General features: G+C 42.6%; 2 protein-coding genes across 49 annotated transcripts in view; one reads left to right on the top strand and one right to left on the bottom strand.

Annotated features, from left to right (window-relative positions):
* Positions 1-10,100, bottom strand: part of Dcp1b (decapping mRNA 1B) — a 46,362-nt gene extending 36,262 nt beyond the window's left edge. For 2 of the 7 annotated variants that reach the window (NM_001033379.3, XM_006506238.4), the window contains exons 1-3: positions 9,911-10,100; positions 5,248-5,288; positions 1,576-1,703 (exon numbers count right to left, since the gene is read on the bottom strand). In NM_001033379.3, coding sequence (NP_001028551.2) covers positions 1,576-1,703; positions 5,248-5,288; positions 9,911-10,060 — 319 coding nt within the window. In that variant the 5' untranslated portion in view covers positions 10,061-10,100. The remainder of the gene's footprint in view (positions 1-1,575; positions 1,704-5,247; positions 5,289-9,910) is intronic. The other 5 variants (XM_030255440.1, XM_017321622.2, XM_030255443.1 and 2 more) reach the window with 4 other exon arrangements.
* The window catches only part of Cacna1c (calcium channel, voltage-dependent, L type, alpha 1C subunit), a 610,145-nt gene that overhangs the window by 12,032 nt on the left and 570,786 nt on the right, over positions 1-27,327 (top strand). The gene's annotated exons all lie outside the window — the stretch shown is intronic.

Below are 27,327 nucleotides of genomic sequence, written 5' to 3'. Positions count from 1 at the left end.
ATCAGGACAACCTATGTACAATTAAATATAGCAGCATATTTAATATATTAAATGTTACATTTAGTTTTAAACTAATCATTGGGATTTTCTTCACATATTACTTGTATCACATTATTAAAACTCTGAAAATACAGGCAGCAAGTTGTGTATGTGTTGGAGGTATGTGGTGTGTTTATGAGCATGTGTGCACGTGTGCTCACCAGTACAGGAGTATGTAGCGGCCAGAGGCTGATGGCAGCATGCTTTCCTCTACCACATCTCCATTTTATTTTAAAGACAGGGTCTCCCAGAGAAGCTGCAGCTAACCATTCAGGCTAGACTGAATAGGGACAATCCCATGCTCTGCCTGTCTCTGCCCCAGCACTGGGCAAGTAGGCAGCGGGCAGTCCAGGGCACAGGCAGAACATACACACACCACCATGCTGGACTACATGTAGGTGTGTCATCATACACACGTCACCATGCTTGCAGACCAAGTTCTTTGCCTTTCCCAACCTTTTTGGTATTTGTGTGTTGTCTGCAACTCTGTGCGTGTGTGTCTGTGTTAGGCTGTCAGACTTGACAGCAAAGGCCTTGACCTACTGAATCTCTGTGCCGACTACCTTAGTTTTTGAGACAGGGTCTCACTGAACCCAGGATTAGCCGGACTGGCAGACCAGCAAGCTCTGGGAAGCCACCTGACTTTGCCTTCCAACACTGGAATTACAAATATCCACTGGCACCTCTGTCTTCTGGTGTGTGTGTGTGTGTGTGTGTGTGTGTGTGTGTGTGTGTGTGTGCTGGAGTGTTGAACTCAGGTCCTCATGTTGTAAGCACACTGAGCCATGTCCCTAGTACCAAATTCCTGTATCTTAAATTCAAAGAGTAAACCATTACTAGATTAGAGTCTCTTTGAAAGTCACCCACAAGGCCTAAGAGCACGCACATACTTACCTTTCAGGCAGTATGCTCCCGTGGGGAAGGAGCCCCGAAGCTGACAGCTTCATTAGTCTTTCTCTGGTCCAAGACAGGTGCCAGATAAGACACAGGAGTGAAAAGAGGGCAGAATACTATACAGGCCACTACTACTTCATCTCAAGTCCATCAAGGACCAGTTAGTGACCTACTGTAATCTTGCCACTACTAGCAGTTAAAAGAATCAAAAAGGCCAAAATTATTTGGACTCTGGCTTTTCAATGACTACATATTCAAAAGGCAGTCCTTCAAAAATATAGACCCTCTTCCTCAATCTCTCTTCACTATGCTTGGTCAGAGGTGATACACAAGGGAAAACTTCCACTAACCAAATCATTAGTTCTGTGTTCAGTGATACATCTGTGCCCCACTCCTGGCTTCCGACCAAGCACCCCCTCCCCCAGTCCTGCTTAGGATTAAAGTCAATAACTGGTTCATTCTACAGGCAAAAGAGCTGCTCACGACAGGGCTTAAGGAGACTCACTTTAACTTTTCTAAGAAAAAAACCACTTCCAAGCTAACAAATGCTAATCCCTCAGTCCCTGCTACTAACTGCAGAGCACAGGAGGGGACATCTGACCAGCCCTGGGAAACGTGACTAGCACTGCATTAGAGACTCACGTGTGCCGTTTCTGTAGAGAAGGAAAGGGTTCTGGAGCTGGAAGTCCAGGTCTTTAGTAATGGGTTCTGTTCTGTTTTCCATGCTGAGCCTATTCATAATGGTGAATCCGTGCTTTGGGGAGGCAGACCTGGAAATCACAGAGCAGGGGAGAGACCGACTGATAAGCATGGCACACCTGCAGTAGCCACATCCCAGCCTGTCTGTTAACTCTGCTGTGCGGATTCAGTTTCCCACAGCAGTCTGCATACATACGAAGCAACATGCCTTTACTCCTGGGATCCCGTACATCTCTGCACCTCAGGCTGTCCTGCAGGTCACTGTTTTTAACCTGTGAGCCTGTGTATATCTTGTGTATAACGGATATGCCTACCTATGCTGTATATTCCTTTAAGACAAAGATGGTAACTGCCTTTAAAACATTCTTACTGGCAGATACTCTCAAAGGATTTCAGAGTTCAACAAGCGTACATTATTCCAAAAAGGTAATTTTCATTGAAAGTGTAAATTGAGTTTGAAATTGAGAACTTCAGGAAAATGACCCTGTGAGGCAAAGTGCAAACAAAGCTCATGTGCTGGCTAAAGGGCGGATGCCTTGTTCTCTTCAATACAAGCAAATGGCTGTCTGGACAAGCTACCAGAAAACTTTTCTCAGTAAAAGCATGACCTTTGTGAATTTGATTTTTCATTCCATCCCATAAATCTTGAGTACCCCCGTGTCAGGCACAGAGGGCCCCCGTTGTACATCACGTGTGCCTTTGCTTGTGCTGGGTGACAGCCATATCATAATTCAACTGTGAACCTTCTGGTGACAAGTAGGTACACAGTCACATTTAACAGAAGTCAGCAGCACTCATTCATTCGAGTTAACTGGGCTGCTAACAGTCAGGAAGAGAGCTAGTTTTAATTCACATTTAACCACTTTATACTGATAAATTACAACACTGCTACCTTGCCACTTACAGGATTTTATTTTTAAACCCCAACCTTTTAGTTGATAGAAGACAATCTTTGATGAGCTTATTCTACATTAAAAAAAAAAAAGCACTGGTAGGCATAGCCTCAATTGCTCTAAAGACTGACAGAGGGTCCTGAACATTAAATTTCTGAAATGCAAAAATTCTGCAGCCTGTCTTCATGAACTGTATCTCAGAGGCAAAGACATGGGAAGGCAGGCAGAAGGAGTGGTCCTTAAGGTGGGTGAGATGTCTTATGTATGTCAACGGGAAAGGGTCTCATGGCAGAGACAGCAAGGGACTACACTGCAGGTCAGGAACAAGGATGCCAGGCACACGACTGAAAGTGAAGCAGAGGTGAAGACACAGGCAGCTTCAGCGCCTTAGCTCAAACTGCTTTCCACGCTAAGGAAAAGGCCTTGCCCGAGCAGACACACGTATACATGTGCACACATGGGGGCAGACACGCACGGGAGGAGAGATGGAAGCAGTAAGCATCGACTCAAAGAGAGAGTTGGGAACAGGAGTAAGAGCCAGGCTAATGGTGTAACTCACTGCTCCATTAGCAATGTGGAGTATGTTAGGAAGGATTTAAGTGATGGATTGTACTTCAACTGGTAGCCCTGCTTCCATCTTCAGTGTTACATAAAATTGGCACATTGCTGTACTTCCAGCACTTAGATCAGAAGTTCAAAGTGATCTCAAACATGGTTATTTTGAGGCCAACCTGGTCTGCATGAGTCACTATTTCAAAAATAAAATAAAATGCTTGAAAATATAAAGCTATATTTAGTTTGGGTACAAAAAAGAAAATAATTGTATAATTCAGCAGAAAAGACCTTAAAGTCATCATTAATATATATTAATGCACCACTCGCCTCAAAATTATCCCTTCTTAGAAATGAAAGAGAATACACATTGCGTGTTTTAGTGTTTCTCTATACATTTTACACTCTTAACAGTACTCATGCCAATCAAATCCATGTGATGGTTCTGGAATGTTCTAAATGTTGGCATGGACTAAAATGCCAACAATTCTTGGGTATTCACAGCCCTAAACAACTGCCTGACTTGTTGCCCTGCCTGCAGCCTGGCTCGCTACTCCTTCCTGTCCCTCCCTCTCCTTGATGACAGGGTAGCTACCACTCTCCCCCACTGTTCCCATGCTGTGTTCCCAGAACTGGTTACCCTAGTTCTGCTTTTTATGCCCCTACTGACCCTAAAAGTTAACTATTCTCCTTTGATAGTCCTTTCAGACAATGCCAAACTCTCCAACAATCACCCCATGCCAAGTGGCTGGATTCCTCAATGTGAATTCACTGATACCCCTGAATAAAGTGTTACTTCAAACCCCTGAAGACCAAGGCTGAGGGGGGTAGTCTGGTGGTAAGAATGTATAAGCTTGAGGCCCTCACATCCCCAGCTCTGCAAAATACACAACGAGATCAAGTAGAAACCTAGCCCCTCCTCCCCCGCTGCCGTTTGAATTCTACCAACAATTTTATCATTCAGTTCAAATGCTGGCATTTACCTAGAGGTTTCATTTCTCAATGTCACTGTACCCTCTGTCCCTGCAGACTTTCATTTCAGCTTCAGTTATTCTGGTCCCAACTCTAGCATCCCCTATCTACTTCAAGGCAATCATCCTCTCAACACCCGAACTCCAGTTTCTTTTAGAACGAGTGCCTCCTTGTGATGCTAACGCACTGACTCTCCACATATTTTCTCACAGCTTATCAAGCATCCTTGTGACCATAAGCCTTCAGTTACTCCCTACTGCTAGAAAAATAAGCCTCAGACTCCTCAGTCTGCCATTCTGTCTAATAGTATCACTTATGCTAATACAAACCCTCTACACCAGAGTAAATCCCTTACTGTCCCTTTAGACAGGAGGCTCTGTGTCTCTACTTTTGCCTTTCTTCCTATTGAGACTTCCAGTCCTGAAGCCCAACCTAAGACTGGTCACTGTACAAGGCCTTCAACAGCATAGCAGCCCTGTGAGGCTTAAATGGAAACCAGTTCTTGGGATGGCGTATCTTGTATTTATCTTAAACCTGAATGTGGGTAAGTGTACTTATGTCAATCAGAGTTTACACTAGTTTTGTATTTCATCTATGTGCTCCCACTAGGTGACAGAATTCAGGGAAGATATTTATGAAGAAATATGCATGAATAAAATGAAGTCATTAAGACCATATATGGACTGTGTGTCTGTGTGAATGTGTGACGTTAATGATATCTGATAAAAAGAAATGACTAAAAGCATGAGCTTATTAATTAAATTAATCCTGAAACATCATTAACTAAACAATGGAAGACTGAGAGACACACTCAATCCTGGGGTGTGCTTTTTTAAGCCTCAGGGTGAGGGAAGGTGAGCCACAAAGCCCTTTCCAACCACTGATTAATTTAGCTTTCCTAACAGTGCACCTCTTATCTCTTGGCAGTGCGTAGTGTTCAAGGACTGTGTGCAACTCACTGGCATCAAACGATGACTATGTTCTGCTAAACCAAGTATTAAGGCTGAGGTTGGAGTTAGAGCCTGAAATTGGTGTCATCAGGATATAGCTGGTGACATTATGTGTTATTTTATTCCTCTTGCTGACTGGTAATTTCAGATGGATTTGGCTGTTATTCATGGAAGTAAAACTGCCCTTCAAGAAGTGACAAAAATACATTAAAATATTTCGAGTCATTTTTCTAATAGAATATGCTTACCTCGTATAAACAAACAAGGTTCCCTCCACTCCAGTCTTCTCCTAGAAACAAAGCAAACACATCCCATCTGTACGTCTCTTCATTCTAAGGCAGAGGGAACTTACAGAACGCCAGGAAAACACACCCATTCTCTAGTAGACGAAGTGGCAGTATAGAACAGAGGCCACCCAAGGGGAAGGCGTGGGCTTGACGTGACCAGGGCCTGCTGAGCAGGCATTACGTGGTCACCATTCTCTTTCCCAGACGAGGTGTGAGTGGCCGGCCTGGCTGGAACAGAGAAAAGTGAGCTCTCGATCTCATCAGAAAGAGATGGCGGGTGTGTGCCTTCTCCATCCACCAAATGGCATGCCCGGCAAGCTGTCAGGGAAACTGTTGTCTGCATCTCATTACCCTTCACTTCCTCTTGTGTTCACCACCATGTCCCATCACTAGGAGAGCAGATGATCTGTCAATAACTACTCTGATTACTACCCAGACAAGCACTGTGCTAGAGCCTTCAAGTGTACAAGCACCTCTCTCTTTGGCATGAACAACTGCAGAGTCATTTTGGCCAAAGACGTGAAACAACACTACACACAACTATTACCAAGTTAGGACTCGAGAACAGCCAGGGAAAACCTGGGGGAGGTGAAGTTTCGAGGAGAGTTTGAGTTCTCTGGCTTTCCTTCCATTTCTCCAGGACAGGAGGAACTTGGGGCTCCCCAGGCTCCTGCTCATCAACATTATTACCACAATGCAGCTCTTTGCTTAACTAGTAATGAGATTATTCTAATTCAGAATTTAATGTGTGCTTTTGGAATTTACATAATTTAACTTCACCATTCTATTATCCTACTTAAGTCTCTAATATTTCATAGTTTTCGTTACCCAGATCATTTAAAACTAAACTCTATAATTCTGATGCAAGATATACTCTTTAAGAGAAAGGTATAATATTAGAGTAACATTTTTTAAAGGCACAGATTTGAAAGCATGATCTTCTCAAGTAATCTACACGATTACAACTGTCTTCTCTGTGACTTAGTACAGGGGTTTTTGAAGAGTGGTGTCCAGATGAGAAGCAGCAGGGTCACCTGGGAGCCTGTTAAGAGACCACAGCCTTAGGCCTCTGAGCCGAATTGACATAACCGGCAAGAGCTTAGGCAATACATAACACCTTAAAAGGGAATTGCAAAAGCCAAGTACTTGGCACTATGAGTTACACTGATGGGAAACTAAGGCAGGCAAGACACTTCTGTGCATGCACAGCGGGCCCCATGGCTACAAGACCAAAAGCAGTTTCCTGCTCTGCAGTATTTGACCCGGGCCTGTTCTCATGGAAATGCAACTCAGACCTTTCATAGTGTCAGCACACATAGGCTGATTGATTCTGACTGGTATTTCCCCCTTGCAACAAAAATTCTCTTTACTTTAAAAACAAAAATTTTAATGACTTTAGTTTAGAATAATCCAAAATCAGAATTTTAACTATAACTCACAAAAACAATTCTTAAACTTGAGTCTTATTTGGAGTTACGCATGGGATGGAATTATGGCTCAGTAATTACAATATGGGCCTGGAGTGAGGCTCCTGCCAGATCACACTGGGATAATTCATTTACTGTTGTCTCATCTTCTCCATTAAAAGGGTAACTGGCTTACACAACTCAAATCTTTTAATAATTAGAAAAAAAAGCCGTATTTTAAGAGCTCTTGCTTGGCTAACAGCAGCTCTGGAAATGTATTTTGTTGCTAGATCTGCACCTCAGACTGACTTTCAAAGGCAGCCAAATTTCTTTTCTTTTTTTGTCCTTTCAGTACAAATTAGTGGATTTAAGGTATAGCAATTAGTCTCCTCAGATCCTTTAAGTAAGGCAGACTTAAATTTGTTAAGTTCAGCTCTGGAGTGTTCTGAAAATAAAGGTAACACACACACACATACACACACACATATATACACACAGAATTGTTTGCTATTCAAAATAATGAAGCGCATAAATAATGCTGTTTCATAAATTATGGGAAGTAAATACATTGACACATCTGGGACAACTGAAATCAATCTCAACTTTACTGAATATTCTAAGTTAAAATAATCAAAAGTGGGCCCACTTCATCTTTCTGAAGCCGTCTCTCTCCGTCATGTATGCAGCAGCAAAGCCATCATACTGTAACTGATTCACAGAAAATTCAGGATTGTGACCTGAAAATAAGGGGCACTTGTGGTTCTAAGACACGCCTCCAGCTTCGCATTGTGCATATTTTAGACTAACTATATAATGCCTGCTCACTGCACGGCATTTGGCGACACCTCTGCTTCTACTCTGCAGATGCCACCAACACCTTCATCCTCAAAGTTTCCTGATATTGCCAATCGTCACCGGGGTGTGTGTGTGTGTGGAGGGGGGTGCGGGGAATCAAATCCAGCTGAGAACAAATGGTCTGACCAGCTGTAGACTTCATCGACACATTGGGTATTTTGGGGAAGGATTCGTTCCTGGCAGAGAGGAGTAAATTTAGTTCTAAAATTCCTATTCTAGTCATGGCAGAACTATCTTAATCCTTTGTGTGAGTATACGTGTGTTCTGGGGATTAAACTAGGGCTGTGCACACACTGAGCACAGGCTCCACATGCTAATCACATGAGGCTCCACATGCTAATCACATGCTCTACCACTTCACTGATCCCCGGTCCCTTGACCCTCACTCTCTGTGCATTCCTCCTTCTTCCTCTCAACACCCGACGTCGACTTCCAATGTGATAAGGACTCCCTGCCTGTACCTCACCCGTCTTCGTGCCAATCCCTTCCCTTTCATTTTTAAGGATATTTTTATACTTATTAGGTTTACACTGGAAAGGCTTTCATCCGGAGACCTGAGTGATACAGCACGGGGAAACAGCAGTGATGACTTGATTGCCCCCAGAGACTGCTCTATTGTTGAACTAAGTCTCTCTCCTTTGCCAGGCAACCACAGCCTAGGAGATCAGGGCTTTGAAAAGAAATGACCTTTTACTGAGTGAATTATATCCTGTCTGAAGAAAACAAGTCGAGGAAGCAGGAAAACAAAACTCCTGTAAATAATGCAATGTGACACTGGCCTTCACTGGGCGTTTGGTCCACCTCTGTAGGGATTTAAAACGGTTTCTGCCACACAGGACTGTGAAGAGGCGTTAGGAAAACTGCTACCGAGGGGTGGGAATGGTGCACTGTACATTTCAACGGCTTCTGATCTTCTAGCCTGAGCCTCCTGCCGAGTCAACTTACCCCACTAACTCTTACTGGGTCCTACTCCATGTATACTAACTGAATTACCTCCATAATATTAGGTGTGGATTGGCAGGCAGAGGCCAGTCCAGGCAGAGGGCATGCAACTAATAGGTTGCAACCCCTTTGGCATACGTCTATCTCCAAACATAATTGCATTACAATAAGAAGAGTAGCAAAATTACAGTTAAGAAGTAGCAACGAAAATAATTTTATGTTAGGGGTCACCACAACAGGAGGAACTGTATTAAAGAGTCCCAGCATTTGGAAGGCTGAGAAACATTGACCTAGAGAAGTGAAGCACGTTTATGTACAGTATCTTCACATAAATAGAGAAACATTTCAGTGGGGAAACTCCCTTTACTTATATAGGCCCATAGTGTAATTTCCTCTGGTGTCCAAGAAAGACAGCCTCAATTAATCAAACTAGGGATATTCAGAACAATGGATCTCTGCAGATTTCCCCTTCAGGTTTGGCTCTTAGGAGAACAGACATGAATTCTTTGCCTCACTTCAGTTAAGAACTCGGACAAAACTATCGGAAAAGATTCCCGGCCCTGTTTCAGGGGTGTTGGGGATGAAGCAGGTGCCTGCCCCAAGCTCCACGTCCAAGAACTTTCTTCATTCTTTTGTGTGCATGGTTTTTGGGTCGTTCTTATTACAGCCTACTTAATCATAAATCTGCTCAAAAATGAAAGTTTTCTTTGCATAAATCTTGATGTTTGTTTCAGTCTTGGCGAACACACCGGGGGAAAAAAATTGAAAATTTGCAAGGTGTTTTCCATACACCCAATGAACCTTATTAAAAGCATTGGTTATATACTGATGAATATTTGGACAAAAGTCACAAAAGAGGAGGAAATGACACTTTTATATATTCAAAGGGATGGTTTATAAATGATAAGAACCAATGCCTAGGCCAGAACTAATTGGTCTCCCGTTGCAATTCCAGTCTAGTTGTGTGGAAAACTAAACTTCATCCAGTTACTGTAGGCTGGGACTCGGTCTTGTTGGAAATGGACTGAAATGGTTAGGTTACCAACCCTGGCCTCCTACATCCAAGTCTGGGGTGTCCCACCCATGTCCATTTCCTCTTTATTCTCCCACGCTTGCTCTTAGGTGGGTGCCTGCCCTGCATTTCGCACTCCGGCTGCTCCTCCTCCGCGAGGCTGGACTTATCTAAGTTTGGGGCTTCCGGGCTGCCCTCCGCTGCCGGAGAGCTTCTGTCTTCTGATCTCAAAGCCCGTGGCCCGCACTCAGCGGAGCCGGCCACACCTTCTGTGTCCCTCGTCCCCCACCTGCTGGTGGACCCGCGGGTCGCCCTCCACCAGGACCGGCCCCCGCCCGCCTAGCCGTGCCCAGCATCTCCCGCCCTGTCCGCGCCCCGCCTTCCGCACGGCCGCGGCGTCCGCACGCACCCACTCGTTGGCCCGATGGCCGAAAGTGTACAGAGCCACCTGGCTGGCCACGTCCACGATGCGACTGATGTAGGGGTCGTGGCGCCGCAGGGCTGCCAGGCTGATATCGTGTCCCTTCCCAGGCAGGCCACCTGCCGCCGCGGCCGCCATCTTCCCACCCACCCTCCTGCCCAGCCTTCAGGAAGCCCCCTCAATCGACCGCCGAGCGAGCGAGCGAGCGCGGCGGGGCGACCTTCCGGCATTTGGGGACCCGGGCTAGGCTTCGCTAATCGATGGCCGGGTCCTCTCGCGGAGGATCGTCGCCTTGGCAACAGGAAGCTCAGCCCTGCTCAAGGAAGCCCGTTTTATCTATTTCTTTCTTCAGGAGCCTCTGAGCTGTGCCCATTTCCTTCTTGAATACGGCCCACGCCTTTGCAGAGCTCTTCTTTGGCTCTTCGATGACCAATCAAACATAGTCACTCCAAAAAGAACTCTGAGAATTCTTAAATGGGGCTCCCCAATATCCGTGAGGGATTTCCTGAGTGCCTCAGAGGCCTGCAAGGTTATGATTGTCCATGACAATTCTGAGACTTGCATGATGTGTGCAAAAGGACGACTGCACCGGTAAAGAACCAAGGGAGGCCCCAAACTGCACCACTAGCCGGTGTATTCTTGCCGCTGTGCATTATTCTCTGGAAAACTTGTCTGAGCAGCTGAAGCCAGGCGTCCCTTGGTCAAAGTACTAAATTAAAAAAAAAAAAAACAATCTTTGGGTATATTTTTTAAATTAATGTGGGGGAAAAATTAGAAAGAATGGATAACGCAGAGCTGTTGCACGCCATATTTGCCTCTAGGCAAATATGTTCTGCACTTGAGATGGGCTGAATTTGTGGTTTTATTGTAGGTTTTGCTGGGGTTGGAGGGCTTGTTTCTCGAGACAGAGTCTATGGCAGGTTTCAGTCTTTGCTCCTCCTGCCTTGGGGTCTTAAGTGCTAGGACTACTGGGGTGTGCCACCACCCAGCCCAGGGGTTTAATTTTACTTCCACAGAGCATCAGTTTAACATGAAAGAAAGATGAACAAACTTATGGCTATTCAGATAGATTCTGGACAGGCTTTTTCAAAACTAAGATTTTCCTGTTTCTTTCAAGAAATCAAGGGGTAGGTATTGTTGCTAATGATAATTTTTTAGGTTAATTTTTAAAAAAATGGGCCATGAGCTTGACTGTCTCAATACTTAAGTCTCTTCAGATGAGACCTGTGGTGCTATCAATGAGTACACTTCTAAAAGATTATACTCTAATGGGAACTGTCAACATTTGAAAGATATAGCTCCCTTAGCCCGGTCATTCAATGATTTTCAGATAATAAAATGGTGTCACAAACTCACATACAGGTAGGAGATCCATTCAAGGCGAATGTGGATCAGTGGATTTCAGTGTCCCACAAAGTATGAAAGGGTGATAGGACTTCAAGAAACTGCACTTTGTCAAATTTTGATATATCATCAAAGGATATTTATAGTTACATGAACAGATCATTAAAGTGGCATCCCTTGTACCATTACATTGTCTTTGTGAGGCTAGGACTTGTTCATTTATGTGACTTATTAAGTCAGTTTACACTTGGGATGATGAGAATCTGGTAGTTGCTCAGTGCATAAAGCTGAGTGCCTCACGAGTTCTAACATGGCACTGAATACCTGGGTATCTGGGCAGCTGCTGGTCCTTACTCAACAGTGGAAGCCTGGAAACACTGGTTCTCATAACAGTATCAGCATCAAACCAAGCCTGTGGCAATAGGGAAGGCCAGCAAGCAAGAGGTAAAAAAAAATCTTCCTTCTGTCACACAATCTTTTTATCCGGGCTGCACTTAGAAGGCACTGTCCACACTTGGAGTAGATCTTTGCACATTAACCAATGAATCAAGGCCATCAGGACAATTTCTCAGGTGAGGTTCCCTGCTCATGTGATTGTAATTTGTGACAAGTTGACATTAAAACCAACCATCACAGATATTATTTGTTATAAATAAATACATAAACAGTTGGATAGCAGGGAACACACACACACACACACACACACTTTTTATTTAAAAATATTGACTCTGACTCTAAAGTTGATTTCATGATCCACTGAAGGAATGTGACTTGCCGTTTGAGAAACAGAACAAAACCATGTTGTCTATACTTGGTCCTAATGGCTTTCTATTCCCTTCAAGTGGCCCCACAAAGCTGACTACATAGTGTTGCAGGCTAGCCCACTCACTTACTGCTGGTTCCACTGAGTTCTGTGCTTCTGGTCACATGCTTCTAAAAGTCAGATTGTCATTCAAATTCCTTCCTCGCAGAGACAATGTCTACAACCTACTCATAAGGTCCCAACAGCAAAGCAAATTTTGATTCCATCAAAACTCACCTTGGGCAGCCAGTGAGTTTATTAATTTTACTGACAGAGAGCATGGGTGGTCTTGAAGCAGTAGCACTGCAAAGCCTTTACACAGCATTGGTGATGTCAGTGTGTCCTCAGTAACCGAGATAAATCCCTTTCTTCATCCCACGCCTATATGCTCCAGACCCTTCATGAGACCCTAAGGTCATATGGCATTAGGAAAAATTACATATAAATGGCTGGACACTATAGTTGAAGGTCCCTTGACATACCATGTCCCTCCTTCCTGGAGGAGATGTCCATGGGCCCAACTGTGATGAACTCTCAGAAGTAGGCACAGTGGCTGTTTTGCTTGGAGGATAGCACTGTTCAGAACATAAACATAGTTTAATTTGCATTAAGGGTAAAGTAGAATTTTCTGGCTAATCCTTGAGCCCTGCCTTAGTGGCATGAGTATGCAGATCCTGCTGTGTGCCTTCCTCATTTTCAGTGGGTCATTGCTTGCTTTCTCCTTAGTTTCCCCCCTTGTCCCCACAGGCCACTTTTCTCTTAATTTTTCAGGTCTGTCCATGTTGAAAGAGAGATGAATAAATCCCACTTTCCAAAGGACAGGCTATTTTGAGCCCACTGGAGAAGCCAGGCAAGGCAGGAGCCATTATGGTATCAGAAATACTCATAAACACACCCAGGCCTTATCACCCTAGTGACCAATTCAGCCCCAGTCACAGGGTGCTTATAGAGTGCACAGCATGAACTCTGTTCATGCCTTCTCCATGACTTTTTCAGCACCTTGCCTTTCCCAGGCCTGACCTCACATACAAGGAGTAAAAGAGCATCCTGCCACCTGCTTAGAGATTCACAGGTAAGTCTTAGTGAAGGATTTATCTACCGTCTTTGTCTGGTCTTAAGGAAGGAAATGCCCACCTCTGTTCAACCTTGCCTTGCTTGGCAGTTTTCACCCAAGTCCCTTGCACACTGTCATCTGTGTTCCTCGCCTTCTCCTTGAATGACATTTTCCCAGAGAGCTCACTCACTGCCTTTCTCTGTGGAGCTCTTTCTGCCTTTGAGACCTTCATGTACTCCATTGTCATTTTTCTTGTGGCACTTAACTTAGTAGGCCCCGAGTTAGAGCTATTAATGTATTTATATGACATATATAATTATAATTCTAAAAAGGATAAAAATAAGAATTATCATGATAAAAGGGGATTTTTACAGAGAGCCTAAAAACAGGTTTTGCATTCGCACAGACCTAGCTTAGAGTTTCTTTGCAAATAAGTACAGACTTCATACAATAACATTTTTATTTCATGTGTGTTTGGTTTTCATGCCCTTTGTTGTCTCTGGACCCCGTGGTCCAGTGCCTGTGGATTATGGAAATTTAGAAAATGCTAATTCTATTGAACAAAACCTGAACTGGTTGACTTTCTGCATTACATGTCTGATTTTAAAGAGCCCTGAATTTACAGAATATTGAAACCAAAGCTGAGATAAAGAAACACACTGTAGTGAATTCTGAGCTTTCAGAGTTAAATTATAAAGGATAGAAGGAGAGGTGGAAAGAGTTTTTGTTTACTTTGTTTATATTTTTTCGAATCATTTTGAAGTCCTAAAGACCAGAAACCACACGTGGCAAAAGAAAACCACAAATGATGTTGAAATGACTTCAGCATTGGCAGGTCTCTCATCTCCGTGGCCCACAGAGCAACATTCTTTTTCTTTATTTCACCCAAATGCTCAAAGTCTGGTTTTCTAGGGTAGTGCCAGGAGTCTGTGTACTTTCGGTTTGAATAATCTGTGTTTTAGATTTAGTTTATCACAGCAAAGGACCACTTCAAACAGACAAAGACCTTTTAATCCACATCTCTTCCACTTCCACAGGCTGCACAGAGCTGCGGGATTCCACTGTGTCTCCATAGTCCTCAGCCTGATGTTGCGGACGAACAGTGAACCTTCAGGTTGCATGGTTATCTTGTGATTGTCATTATGCCAGAGCTTTGCTCTATGAGGTTAGATACAAAATAAGTATGTAGACTGATAAAGGATAGTGTCTGTGTCTGGGATATTTATACCAGTGTGATGACAAGACAAAATTGGCCACATAATTCAACAAGGTAATTGTAAACATAAAATGCTAAAAATGTTTGAAAATATGACAACATAGAAACAAATTTGTCTTTGTAGAGTGTATGAATGTTTGCATACAAATAAAGGCAGCCTTATTTTTCATAATAATTTAAAAATACAATACCCAGTCTGTTTTCTTGTTCTCTTTGTTTTGTTAATTGACCTCTAAGTTAGACTGTAGCAGGCTGGGTATTTTATTCCAACAATAGTAGAAACTGAATCGTTAACTCTCTCCCCTAGTAGACAAACAGCTTGAAGAAATGTGTTATTGGTCTTTTTCAGTGCGAGGTTCACTTATTTCTTAGGCAGCTGAGCACAGTAGAAAGAAACCCACTCCCAAAAGGAAAATAATACTTTAATCTCTTTATTTTAAAAATTGAGATTATAAAATAATTACATCCTTTCTCACCTTCCCTTTCTGCCCTTCAGCCTCTCCCATGTCCCTACTTGTTCTCTCTCAAATTCATGGCTGCCTTTTTCCTTAAGTGATGATGACAATGATGATGGCGGTGGTGGTGGTGGTAGTGGTGATGAGTGTGTGTGTGTGTGTGTGTGTGTGTGTGTGTGTGTGTGTGTGTGTGTGTATCTCCTGTGTAGTCTGTATTATGTTACTTATATGTATGTATTTTCATGGCTGACTATTTGGTATTGGATAACCAGCTGATGGGCCTTTTTTAGGAAGGACTATTTCTCCTGCTCTTGGCGTTCCTTGGTCACATGTAGATTTTTATCTAGGGTTGAGGCCCCACAAGCTTTCCCTTTTCCATTTAAACATCGTCCCCTGATGTCTCATGTCACCCTTTGTTCAGGCTTTGTTTAGGCAGCCACGCTTTTGAGGCTTCATGGATGTAGCGTCTCTGACATTTTTAGGAGACACAATCTCACAGCAAACTTCCTGTCTCTCTGCCTCTCACAGTCTTCCCACTCCTTCTTCTACCATGATCCCTGAGCCTTAGGAGTGGGAGTTGTTTTGTAGGTATATCAACAAGACTGGACTCCTCAACTCTGCATTTTGATTGGTTGTGGTTTTCTGTAATGGTCCCTATATGTTGTAAAGAGAAGTTTCCTTGAGGAAGAATGAGAACTGTACTTGTCTGTGGCACAGGATGAATATTTAGGATGTAGTTAAGGATTGTGCTGGTTAGGTAAGGTGACAGCTCCATGACTTTACTGACCCCAGGAAGTCAGCTGGGTTTCCAGTTCTAGATGTGACTTCTCTTTGTTGGGTTGGTCTTGAGTCCAATTAGAGAGCTGTTGGTTATCCACCAAGGTCTGCGTGCCACCTTTGCACCATTAGGGTTACCATGCTACGCTGCTCATTATGACCATCAAACCTGGTCACGACACTTGGTTTCTTTGCCCCTTTGGATGTTTGCACGGTGTCTTATGAAACCATGAAAGCCAGTCCTTAGGAAGAAGGCTTTCAGGTCAGATCCAGCTCAGAGGATCTTCTGAATCCTGTGTCTGAAGTGCATGATGTCTTCAGCAATAGAGACGTCTCTTCCACACTGGGAGGCAAACCTGTACACAGCACCTCTCCTTGCTGATCCATCTTGCTGGCCACATTCTCTGGTATCTCTTGGCCTCTCTTTACCAGCCCCATAAACTCTATTAATTTTAATGCCATTTTTAGGAGTAAAGTGAAGATTTAGTGGGTGTATACAATCTCTACAATAGTATCCTTTGAGTTCTGAGGCATGAGGAATCACCTTTAATTATGGACGAAAAGATAATTGGCTTAAAATGCTAAGAACCAATGGTGTCAATTCATATCCCTGATTCTTGGTTACAGCTGACTAACTACTTGATTAACAAGAAGGAGGAAATGGTGTGGAAAGGGTGGGCTTAGATCACAGAAGACAAGTCTTTCTGCTTAGTGTACCGTGGAAGGACCAATGGAATATGTCTCCAGGTAGCCTGCTGTGCCTGGGAAATCACAAGTGTTGTGTCATTGAGAGTGATATCTAATGTTTTCTATGCAGGAGTCTTGTCCTGGGCAGGGGATGATGGGGGTTGCTACACGGTTGTTTCTCACATTGACTTATTCTTGTCCCATCATGTAGGGATGGCCCAAATGACTATTTGGTTTGAGCAAATACAGTTCTGCGCACGGCAGCTTACTTCTGTGTGGAATAAAGGAGTTAGATGTCTGCTTTCCAGCTTTCAATTCTGTGGGTCCCTATTACATGCCTTCTGAGCATAGCAAATGCACATCAAAATTTTACAGACATGTAGCTAAGGCTAAAACCAAAGGTAAAAAACCATCACTGTGAAATTAGGTTAGGGTGATAGCCCATTAAAGATGTCTTACTGTTCCCCAGAACTGAGGCTATGACCTTTGGACAAGAAGAGACAGTCTTCTTTCACTCTCTTTGTTGTCTTATTCTCAGGAAGACACTTACTGTGGAGATGAAGGAAGGTTAACTTTTGCCACACATTGAGCGGCTGACTTGCCTTCTCTCCAGATTGTCTATCCAGGTGAGCATGTTTTCCACTTGGCCTGAAGTTGATGAGAGCAATAGAAAAGGTACCAGGAACTCTAATTACCACGTAGAGCGGCGATCTGCCATGCTGGCTCGCACTTCTGTTTGGTTTCTCTTTTTTTAAATGGATGTATAAGGCCTGAAGGAAAATGACCTTGTAGTAGTGCATGTACTGAACTGAACTTCCAAAAACATTTTTATTTAAAATTTTAATATATATCTTTGTATTTTCTCCTCCTGCGGTGCCTCCTAGGTCTTTTGCACCTCCTTAACCACCCGACTTTATGTTCTTCTCAAAAAAGAAAAACAAACAAACAAACAGAAAATTAGCAGGCATGGCAGCACATGCTTTTAATCCCAGCACTTGGGGAAGCAGATGCAAGCAGATCTCTGTGTGTTTGAGGGCAGCCTGGACTACAAAGTAAGTCCAGGACAGCTAGGTCTCTGTTATACAGAGAAACTCTGTCTTGAAAAACCAACCACCCAATAAGTAAGTAAGTAAGTAAGTAAGTAAGTAAGTAAGCAAGTAAATAAATAAATAAATAAATAAATAAATAAATAAATAAATAAATCAGGCAAAACATGAAGATAAAAAAAGACAAAAATACCAAATCAAAACTCTTTCTCTCTCTCTCCCTCTCTCCCTCTCTCTCTCTCTCTCTCTCTCACACACACACACACACGCACAGAGAGAGAGAGAGAACAACAACAAGGAAAAAATCCACAAAGATCATGGAGTTTGTTTTGTGTTGGCCAACTACTTCTGGGCACGGGGTATCCTAGTGTGTGTTTGGTACAGTGACAATCCATTGGAGAAGGCTGATTTTTTTCTAGCATATATCAATTGCAAATAGCTTATTGATTAGGAACTTTGTATCTACTTCCTCTTCTCAGAGCTGGTATTTTGTCTGTTTTGAACCTGCACAGATATAATTCACCCTGTCACAGTCTGTGTGCGTTCCTATGTATAGCAGTCCTATTGTATCTGGGAGACCCTGTTTCCTTGGAGCCATCCACTACCTCTAGCTCTTGCAATCTTTTTGCCTTCTCTTTCATCTGCACTGGCAACAGAGACCTGCCCCCAAGACACGGTGGTACAATAGTGACACAGATGGCAAGGAAGCAACCAACCACTGTTGATTGGATTGAAGGTGTGCTTTATCACATAAAACCCATACCTGACACTATGAACGTAGTTGAAAACCTGATATTAGATGGGTCATGGGCCCAGGAGAAAGCCTACCACTACTATTCTGCAAAATAAGCATAAGGATAAAATAACTCCTAATGATACCTTCCTATGGCCATAGATCATAACATTGCCCAAGCCGCATCAGAGATTCTACTTCTTGTAGTAGCTGGTAATTAACGATATTCACAAGTAGACAATGTACAGACAGTGAGAGACTCTGGAACACTCAGCCTTAAGTGGGTTATCTTCACCACCTCCTCTCATCAGAGCTCAGGCTTCTCTCCAGAAGAGGAGGTAGAAAGACTATACGAATTTTACCTTAAGTTCTAGGTGAGAGGCTTTCAAAAATGACATGTTTTAGTCAGAAGTTAGGGCCCGAAAGCATTGAGAATTGGAAGGGGGCAAAGGGAAAGGGGCAGTAGAAAATCTGCTTGCTGCAAAGCATAGTGAAGACTATTTCCCTGATTAGTCTTCCAAGCCCATCATAAATAGTTTGTGCTAGGTTGATCTCTGCGAGCCCATAGGCAAATCTGTCCTATATCTGTCTTATAAATCAAATTTTACTGGGACACAGCCACAGTGCTGCCTTGTTCATGTCTGTTTTTACCTCACAAAAGTGCCATTGAGTAGCAGAAACAGAAGCCCTATGATGTGCTAAGCCTACAGTATTCACCATCTGAGCCTGTACAGAAGAGGTTTTTGGTCTATAGCATTTAAACAAATCAATGAACACATCATGCTGATAATATTGTACCTTCCCAGTAGACATACAGATTTCTGTGCATTGTAAACATACAATAGGTTGGAAAAGGTGACAAAATAAACTCCCAGTTTCTATTCTCAAGGAATTTAAAATCTTGTTGATATGACAAAGACATGCACACATGTAAAGTGACAACAACAACAACACCACCACAATATATAATTAGAAATTTAGCTTAATACAGACGCAAGTAGCAAAATTTGGAGAGGAGGAAAGAGTCGGGGAGGGGGTGCAGAGATATCCCTGGTAGAAAGAGAATGTTGTATGTGATATGATGAAGTTCCTGGACAAGAACTAGAGAGTCTCCTGGAGAGATGATGTTATTTGCCTGTCCTGTATTTCTACTGTAGTAGAGACCTACGTCACTGCTCTTTTTGGTTTTGTGATTACCTTACTGACCAGAAATACTTGTGAGTAACTTCAGTTGACTGATTTTTCTGGGATTTGGAATTCCTTCAATCACTCAAAACTATAGAGAATTCACTCATAGAACTTAATGTTCTTTTACACAAACAATCTTCACAATGATCTTTGAACCCTAAGGGATCCTAAATCTTGGCTCTGTCTCCCAGTTGTGTAACCTTGGGAGGTCTCTGGAAACTCTGGCCATTGGCTTCTTCAGTATAACACAGAGCTATTAATAACACCAACCTCATGAGCTACTGAGAGAGCTAAGAGGTTTGAAGTGTTTAGAATATAAAGTGCCCATTACAAAGATAGGTCTCCATACATATTTAGCTATTGATTATTGCCCTCAGCCATAGTAAGATTTATATCCTGGACAAGAGGGCAATATGGCTTTCAGAACAAAATTAGCAGTTTACTGTATAGTATTTGATATATACAAAGGTAATGAGTGGAGGCATTGCTCCTCATTCTTTGCTTACTGTTGTTGTGATTCTCAATGATTGTCCATGCTAGGCTCTGCTATGTCTCTGTGGTGTCTGTAGGTACCCTGGGTCAGGTTGTATGGTACAAAAAGTGCAAATAATGATCTTCATGAATCGGTTGCTGCAAGACTCTGGCATTTTCAGGGACGGTGGTGAGTGGATATGGAGGTATGGCTGGTGGTGAGGACACAGCCTCTGGAGTTTTTGTCTGTGCTATTATGGGAGGAACGAAGAAACCACACCAGTTCTTATCTGTGATAAGAAGATAACAAGATTTATTATTGTGGCTATTGTGAGGATTGCTGAAAGAGCTCTCTGAAACCCTTTAAATGTTTTGATAGAATCATAAAACACAAGGCTTTCAAAACAGGATCTGAGAGTCCAGAGGCAGTGGCGCTTTCTCTGACATGGTATTGTTCTTTGTTTCCTTTGTGTTGGTTTGAGGATGAAGGGACAGAGACTTTTCACATTTCCTGGTGATAATAAATGGTTCTTCCCCAATGTGTTAGTCCTGCTGTGCAATGGAGACTTTCAGGTATGGGGACTAGAACTCCACCCAGTAGCTCAGGATACTGGTAGGGCTATTTCTCAGACTTCTAGCATTAATGTGCCTATTAAGAAATTGAAATACTGCTGTTTGGGGTTATTTTCTTTTAATAAAATAGTATGGACTTATAAAAGAAGACAAGGAATTGTCAGAAAGGCAGGTATCTTTTTTTTTTTTTAAATACAAATAAGCCATGTTTAATCTAAATTGGGAGAGCAATCCATCCTGGTCATTCCCCTGTGACAGAGGAAGTAGTTCTCTTCTCTTGCTGCAGATAACCTTGAGGCCTAATTGCCACTTTGCCCCACAGATGCTTATTATGACTTTATGTTGGAAGGGGTGTTGGGCTGGGGCTGGGGAATACTTCTGTGAGTAACACAGGCACACCCTTACCCTCCTGTAGCTTAGCACCTCTTTAGATGCTCATATATGAACAGGTAATCATGATAAGGTGAGGTGATGGCTTTTCCAAAACCTTTGGGGACTCTAAAAGAGCAGAAGCACAATGAGAGGCTCCAGTTACTTTAAATGAGCTCCCTGTCTTCATGTCCACACCAGAGTAGAATGACTCTGATACTGATCCTGGCTATTCCAGGACACCAGATGCTTCTCGTCTGGTTTGGGATGTCATCCTTGTAGAGGAGCTAGAGACTTGTCTGAGTAAGGTCTTCATCTTAAGTCCACCTGGGTCTCCACTGGCATTGTGGACTTACAAAACCAGGAAAGACTGTTTAAAGAGTATCTAGAATTAGGTTATCTCTTTCTCAGAGACTGAAGGTCTGGACCCAGTGTTCCCTGCATGAAGAAACTTGGCTATAATTTCACTCACTTAGCTTTCTCCTGTTCCTTTCCTAAGAGAACAGATTGCAATGCCAATGTCTTCACACCTGACACTCTAAAGGAGCAAGTAGAAACCTAGGTCGGTCTAGAAAGGGCCAGCTGCATCTGGTATGCTCTGCCCCCTTACCTTAAGATGAAAAGACACCATCTAGTAGAAGCAATGAGGCATACTGTCTATGGGGCCATATTTGTTCCTTTGCTGGCAAAGGAGTGGTGTGACTTTTGTTTCTGTTAGTGTACATCACAAAACGAGACAGTGCTAGGTTATCACAGCCCCATGTTCCCTCTCTTAGGTACTGTAAAGTTCAGGGAAATGCTGTCTAAGCCACATATGGGGCTTCAGGAGACCCCGATTTTCTTGGACCAGAGGCTGGGGCAGAGGAGGAATAGATTTCTGGACACTCCAGCTAGAATTATGGTTATACTAAGTGGTTTCAGCCACTCTTTGTACAGAGGAGACTAACGTTCAGAGAAGTGGCTTTCAAGTGGTCCCATTAGGAAAGACTAGAGAGAGAGATCAGGATCCAAAATTTTCATCCCTGACCACATAATGGAGTTGCGGGAAGGCATTTACAAAGAAATACCAGGGAGCAGAGCTCACACAGACGAGTCAGTTAGACCAGGAGGTTGACAACGTTTCGTGGGATTCTAGCTGTATGCAGCCTGAAGGCAAAGCCCACTGGACAGCATGTTCTCGGTCAAGAACAAGCTACCTGGCTGTGTTTAGATCTGAGTCTGCTAACGGAACTGTAGCAACTCATGCGCCTATGCAAATTGCCTCATCCTTTTCCATTGGATGAGGTTGTTAATAATGCCTACTGGGTGATTAGGGAAGGTCAAATAGAAGACAGTGAGTAAAGCACACAGGACACAACAGATCCTGTACACAAGCAAGCGACTGGCTACTGTTACTTGGCAATGGTTTATGGGATTGGACTTCACATCTCCTGTCATCCTGGAAAAGCCCTTTCCACCAACACCATCCAACAAGGCCATCAGTTCAGTGGGAAATGGTGTACTTCCTTCAAAAGGATACCCTTTGTTTTTTTTTAAATTTGGAAGTGATGACTTTGTTTCCTTTCTAAGATTTCTTTTTATTTATGTTTATGTGTGTATGTCTCTGTGCCTGTCACAGGTATGTGGGTTTCCTAGGAGGCCAGAAGAAAGAGGTTGGATCTCCTGCAACTGGAGTAACAGAGTTATAAACCTTCAGAAGTAGGTGCAGGGAGCTGATTTCAGATTCTCTGAAAGACCAAGAGCTCTTCAATGCTAAGCTAACCCTCTAGTCCCATGACCTTACTTTTGAAGTAATAAAGAATATTCATTTTTAATTGAGAATTCTGTACAATATATTTTGATCAAAATCTTCACTTTCTCTTTCAACACCCCCTTCACTCCTCACCCAACTTTGTGTCACTTTAAAAAAATCTACTGAGTCCAATTTGTGCTGTCTGTATATTCTTGGGTGTGTGAGTATCCATTGGAGTATGGTTGATCCAAGGGACCATATCCTTAAGGAAAACTGATCCCCTCCCACCCAGCCACTATCAGTTGACAATAGCTCTTTAGTCAGGGTTGGTATTTCATGCCCACATCTCCCTGTCTCTGCTGGAATTCTGTCTAGCTTGAGCTTGTGCAGGTCTTGTCCATGCTGCCACAGCTACTATGAATCCACATGTTCATGGATACAACTGTTCTCCTGTGCCTGGAAAGCATATGTCCTTATGGTCATCCACTTCCTCTGACTCATACAATCTTTCTGTCACCTCTCCCATGATGATCTCTGAGCCTTTGGAGGGAGGGTGTGATATAGATACCCCACTTAGGGGTGAGCACTCCACAGTCTCTTATTCTCTACTTCTTGGCCAGTTACAGATCTTTGTGTTAATTGCAGTCTACTACAAGAAGCTTTTGTGGTGAGGGCTGAGGGATTCACTTCTATACGTGTATAGCAAAAAGTCATTAGGAGTTGATTTAATGTTATGCCCACTTAGTAGAATAATAGTAGGTTTTCTCCTAGAGCTCGTGGCCTATCGTTTAGCACAGGTTCTTGGCCTTGATATCGGTGTCAGATATGGTCCCATCTTGTGGATCAGGCCTTAAATTCAATCAGAGGGTGGTTGGTTACTCCTATGACATTTGTGCAGATATTACAGCACTGGGCATGTCTTCCCAGGCCAATCATTACAGTAGTTTGCAGAATTCCCAGAAGGGTAAGCTTGGGGATTGCTTTTCTCCTCTAATTCTGTTCATAGCACCTCCCAGCACTAGGGAAGCTGGCTAGTAGGGATGAAGTTTTCAGGTGAATACCAGCTCGACTTCCTCATAGTCTATTCCTCAAGTGCTGTATGCAATGATAGGTTAGCACAGAGCTTAGCCCAGAACAATGGCAATAGCCTGTAAGGTTTTTGAGTCTATGGGATCTGATTGGCCAACAATTTCATAAGAGCAAACCCATCACTGACCCTCTATGGGATCTGATTGGCCAACAATTCCATAAGAGCAAACCCATCACTGACCCTTTTATTTATTAGCCTCTGGAGTCTAGTAGGCCACTGTTGCCTCTTTCTAGGGTAACTCAAGTTATATTCATTTTATATGTGTACATGCATGTATTTTAGGAACCTACAGTAGTAGGTTTTCATACTCCTTTTTCCAAAAGTCTTTGTTGTTAGCCATCCTTTTGACATTCTCTCTTCTATTCTGCCCTCCCATTCATCATCTCATCTAACCCTTCCTGTTTCATTATTTCCCGTTACTCTTTTACACCCCTGTGTTCTAGCTTACCTTCCTTGGAAACACCCCCTCATTTTGGTCCCTTACTAACTGCCCGACCTCTATGGATATTTCAAATGAAGCACACTGCATTAGTTATTGTTTTGTTGCTGTAACATAACACCATGCCCAAAAGTAACCTATGGAGCAAACAGTTTATTTTATTTGCAATTCTAGGGGTAAGAGTCCATCGTGGCAGAAATCCATGGGAACAGCTAGTAGGTATGGCGGCAGGGGCAAGAAGCTGAGCGACCACACCTTTAAACATAGAGAGAGCAAACTGGAAGTTGGATAAGTCTGTGAACTTTCAAAGTCCAACACCAGTGCTAGAGGAGTCTAGCAAAGCCACACCTCCTTTAACATCCCGAACAGTACGACAAACTGACCAAGTGTTCAAATGCCTCACACCTTCCTTTCAAATCACCACATATACATAGCTAAAGGTGTAAACCTAACATCCACATGTGAGAGAAACATGTTATGTTGGTCTTTCTGGTTCTGGGCCACTTTCTTCAGAACGATTGTTTCTAACTCCATCAATTTACCTGCTAGTGTCATTTTTCTTAAGATCGAATTGATATTCCATTTAAAGTGTCCATTTGTCCACTGATGGACATCTAGGTAGGTTTCCATTTATTGGCTATTGGGAGTAGAGCAGCAAGGACCATGGATGAGCCAGGATCTCTGAGGTAGGATGTGGAGTCCTTTGGGTATATGCCCGTCTTACTTGGGTTTCTTGGGTTTCTATTACTGTGATAGAAACGCCTGCTCCAAAAGCAACCTGTAGAGGAAAGGCTTTGTTGCAGCTCACACTTCCAGGTAATGGTTCATCACTGGGGGAAGTCAGAGCAGAATATTCAAGGTGGGACAAGAATCTGGATTCAGGAACTAAAGAAAACAGGGAAGAATGTTGTCTACTTACCCTCCAGGTCTGCCTGGCCAGGGGTGGCACCACTCACAATGGACTGGGACCTACTCCATCAATCATTAATCAAGAAGATTCCCTACGGACCTGTCTACAGTTCATTCTGTGGAGATATTTTCTTAAGATTCTCTCCAAATAACCCAGGTGTGTGTCAAGTTGACATAAAACTGGCTAGCCCAATGCTTGAGAGTGTTATCAGCGGGATCATGTGGTAGGCTTATTTCTAGCTGTTTTAAGATTTTCAGAGTGGCTGTACCAGTTTGCACTCCTACCAGCAGTGAATAATTGTTTCCCCTTACCCACATCCAAGCCGGCATTTGTTGTCTTTTCTTTTTCTCTTAGCCATTCTAACTAGGGTAAGATTTTCTCTCAAAGTGGTTTTAATTTACATTTCCCTGATGGCTAAGTATGTTAAACATTTATAAAAGTATTTCTCACCATATGCATTCCATCATTTGAGAACAAACTCTGTTTAGTTCCATGCCCCATTTTTAAATTAAGTTGTTTTTAGCTCTTTATATATTCTAGATACTAACTCTCTGTCAGATGCATAGCTGGTAAATATTTTTTTTATTTTTACCCATTCTGTAGGCTGCTTCTTCACTCCAACAATGGTCTCCTTAGCTGTAGAAAGTCTTTTAGTTTCATGGGGTTCCATTTATCTCTCATTGTTTTTCATTAATGCACATGACACCAGAGTCCTATTCAGAAACTCATTTCCCGTGTATACTCAAGCATATTTTCTACTTTCTCTTCTTTCTGAGTCAGAGAATCAGAGCTTTTGTTGTGGTCTGTCTTGGGGTTTCTATTCCTGTGATAAATGTAATAACCAAAAGCCACTTGGGGAGGAAAAGATTTATTTTGCTAACACTTTCACATCATTGTCCATCACTGAAGGAGGTCAGGGCAAAAACTCAAAGCAAAAACCTGGAGGTGGGAGCTGGAGCAGAGGCCATGAAGGAACAGTGCTTACTGCTTGCTCCCCATGGCTTGCTCAGTCTGCTTTCTTAGAGCACCTATGAGCATCAGCTCTGGAGTAGCATTGCCCACTGTGACCTAGGTCCTACCACATCAATAATAATCCCACAGGCCAGTCTGGTGGGGACATTTTCTCAATTGAGTTTCCCTCTTTCCAAAGGAGTCTAACATGTCAAGTTGACACAAAGCTAGCCAGTACAAGGTCTTTGGTCCATTTGGAGTTGAATCTTGTGTGCAGAGTGAGAACTGTTTTAATTCTCTTTAGAGCTACCTAGTTTGACCAGTACTTTTTACTGGAGCTTTTGTCTACTTTCAATGTGTATTGGCCTCTTTGTCAGAAATCAAGCGACTGTATGTACTTGTGTGTGAGTCCTCCATTCTATTCCATCATTTAATGTGCCTGTTTTTATATCAGTACCATGTTATTTTTATTACTGTAGCTCTATAGTATACCTTGAAATATGGGTAGTGATACCGCCAACAGTTTGGCGTGCTCTCTCTCTCTCTCTCCCTCCCTCTCTCCCTTCCCTCCCTCTCTCCCTCCTTCTCTCCCTCCCCCTTGCTCTGTGTTCATCTTTCTGTATGAAGTTTAAAATTATGTTTCAATTTTTTTTGAGACTTGGGTTAGAATTTTGATAGAGATTGTGTTGAATCTGTAGATTGCTTTTGGTAGGATGACCACAGTCACAGTATTATTCCTACCAAGCCACAGTCATGGAGATCTTTCTGCCTTCTGGTATCGTCTTCAATTATATTTTCAGTGTCTTAATGTTCTCATTACACAGGTCTCTCACCTCCTAGGATACATTTCTTTGAAAATATTTTGTTTGTGGCTTTCATGACCGGTGTCATTTCCCTAGTTTTTTTCAGTATGTTTGTCATTCGTGTATAGGAAGGCTACTGATTTTGCATGTTAATTGTGTATTCTTCTATTTTGCTAAGTGTATTTATCTGTTGAAGGAATTTTGTGATGAACTCCTTAGGGACTTTTCTGTACAAAACAATATCATTTGCAAATAAGGACACTTTGACTTTCCCATTTGTATTCCCTTTGTCTTCATTTGGCTTCACTGAAACTTCAAGCACGCTATTAAACAGGAGGGGAGAGTGAACATCTTGTCTTGGTCCTAATTAATGGAAATGGTCTGAGTCTTCTGTTTGCCATGACTTTGGCTGTGGGCTTGTGGTATATTGCCTTTATTATGTTGAAATATTTCTCATATATTCCTAAATTCTTCAGTAATTTTATGTTGTAGGAATGTTGGATTTTGTCAAAGGCCCTGACTGTATCTAATGAGATGGTCTTTGTCTTTGATTTTATTTATCTGGTAGATTTTATGTGGTAGGTTTTACTTATTAATTAATTAATGTGTATTAAATCATTCCTGAAATCCTGGGATGAAGACAACTTAATCATGGGAGATAATTTTTAAAAATAAAATTTACTATAAAATTTACATGTTGATAAAAGTATCACACCCCCAAAATTAACCAGATCTAAAATGTTAGATAATCTTTTTGATGTGTTC

This window comes from Mus musculus, chromosome 6 (assembly GCF_000001635.26).
Source record: "Mus musculus strain C57BL/6J chromosome 6, GRCm38.p6 C57BL/6J".
Lineage (NCBI taxonomy): Eukaryota > Metazoa > Chordata > Mammalia > Rodentia > Muridae > Mus > Mus musculus.
This window is presented reverse-complemented; position numbering and strand designations above follow the sequence as displayed.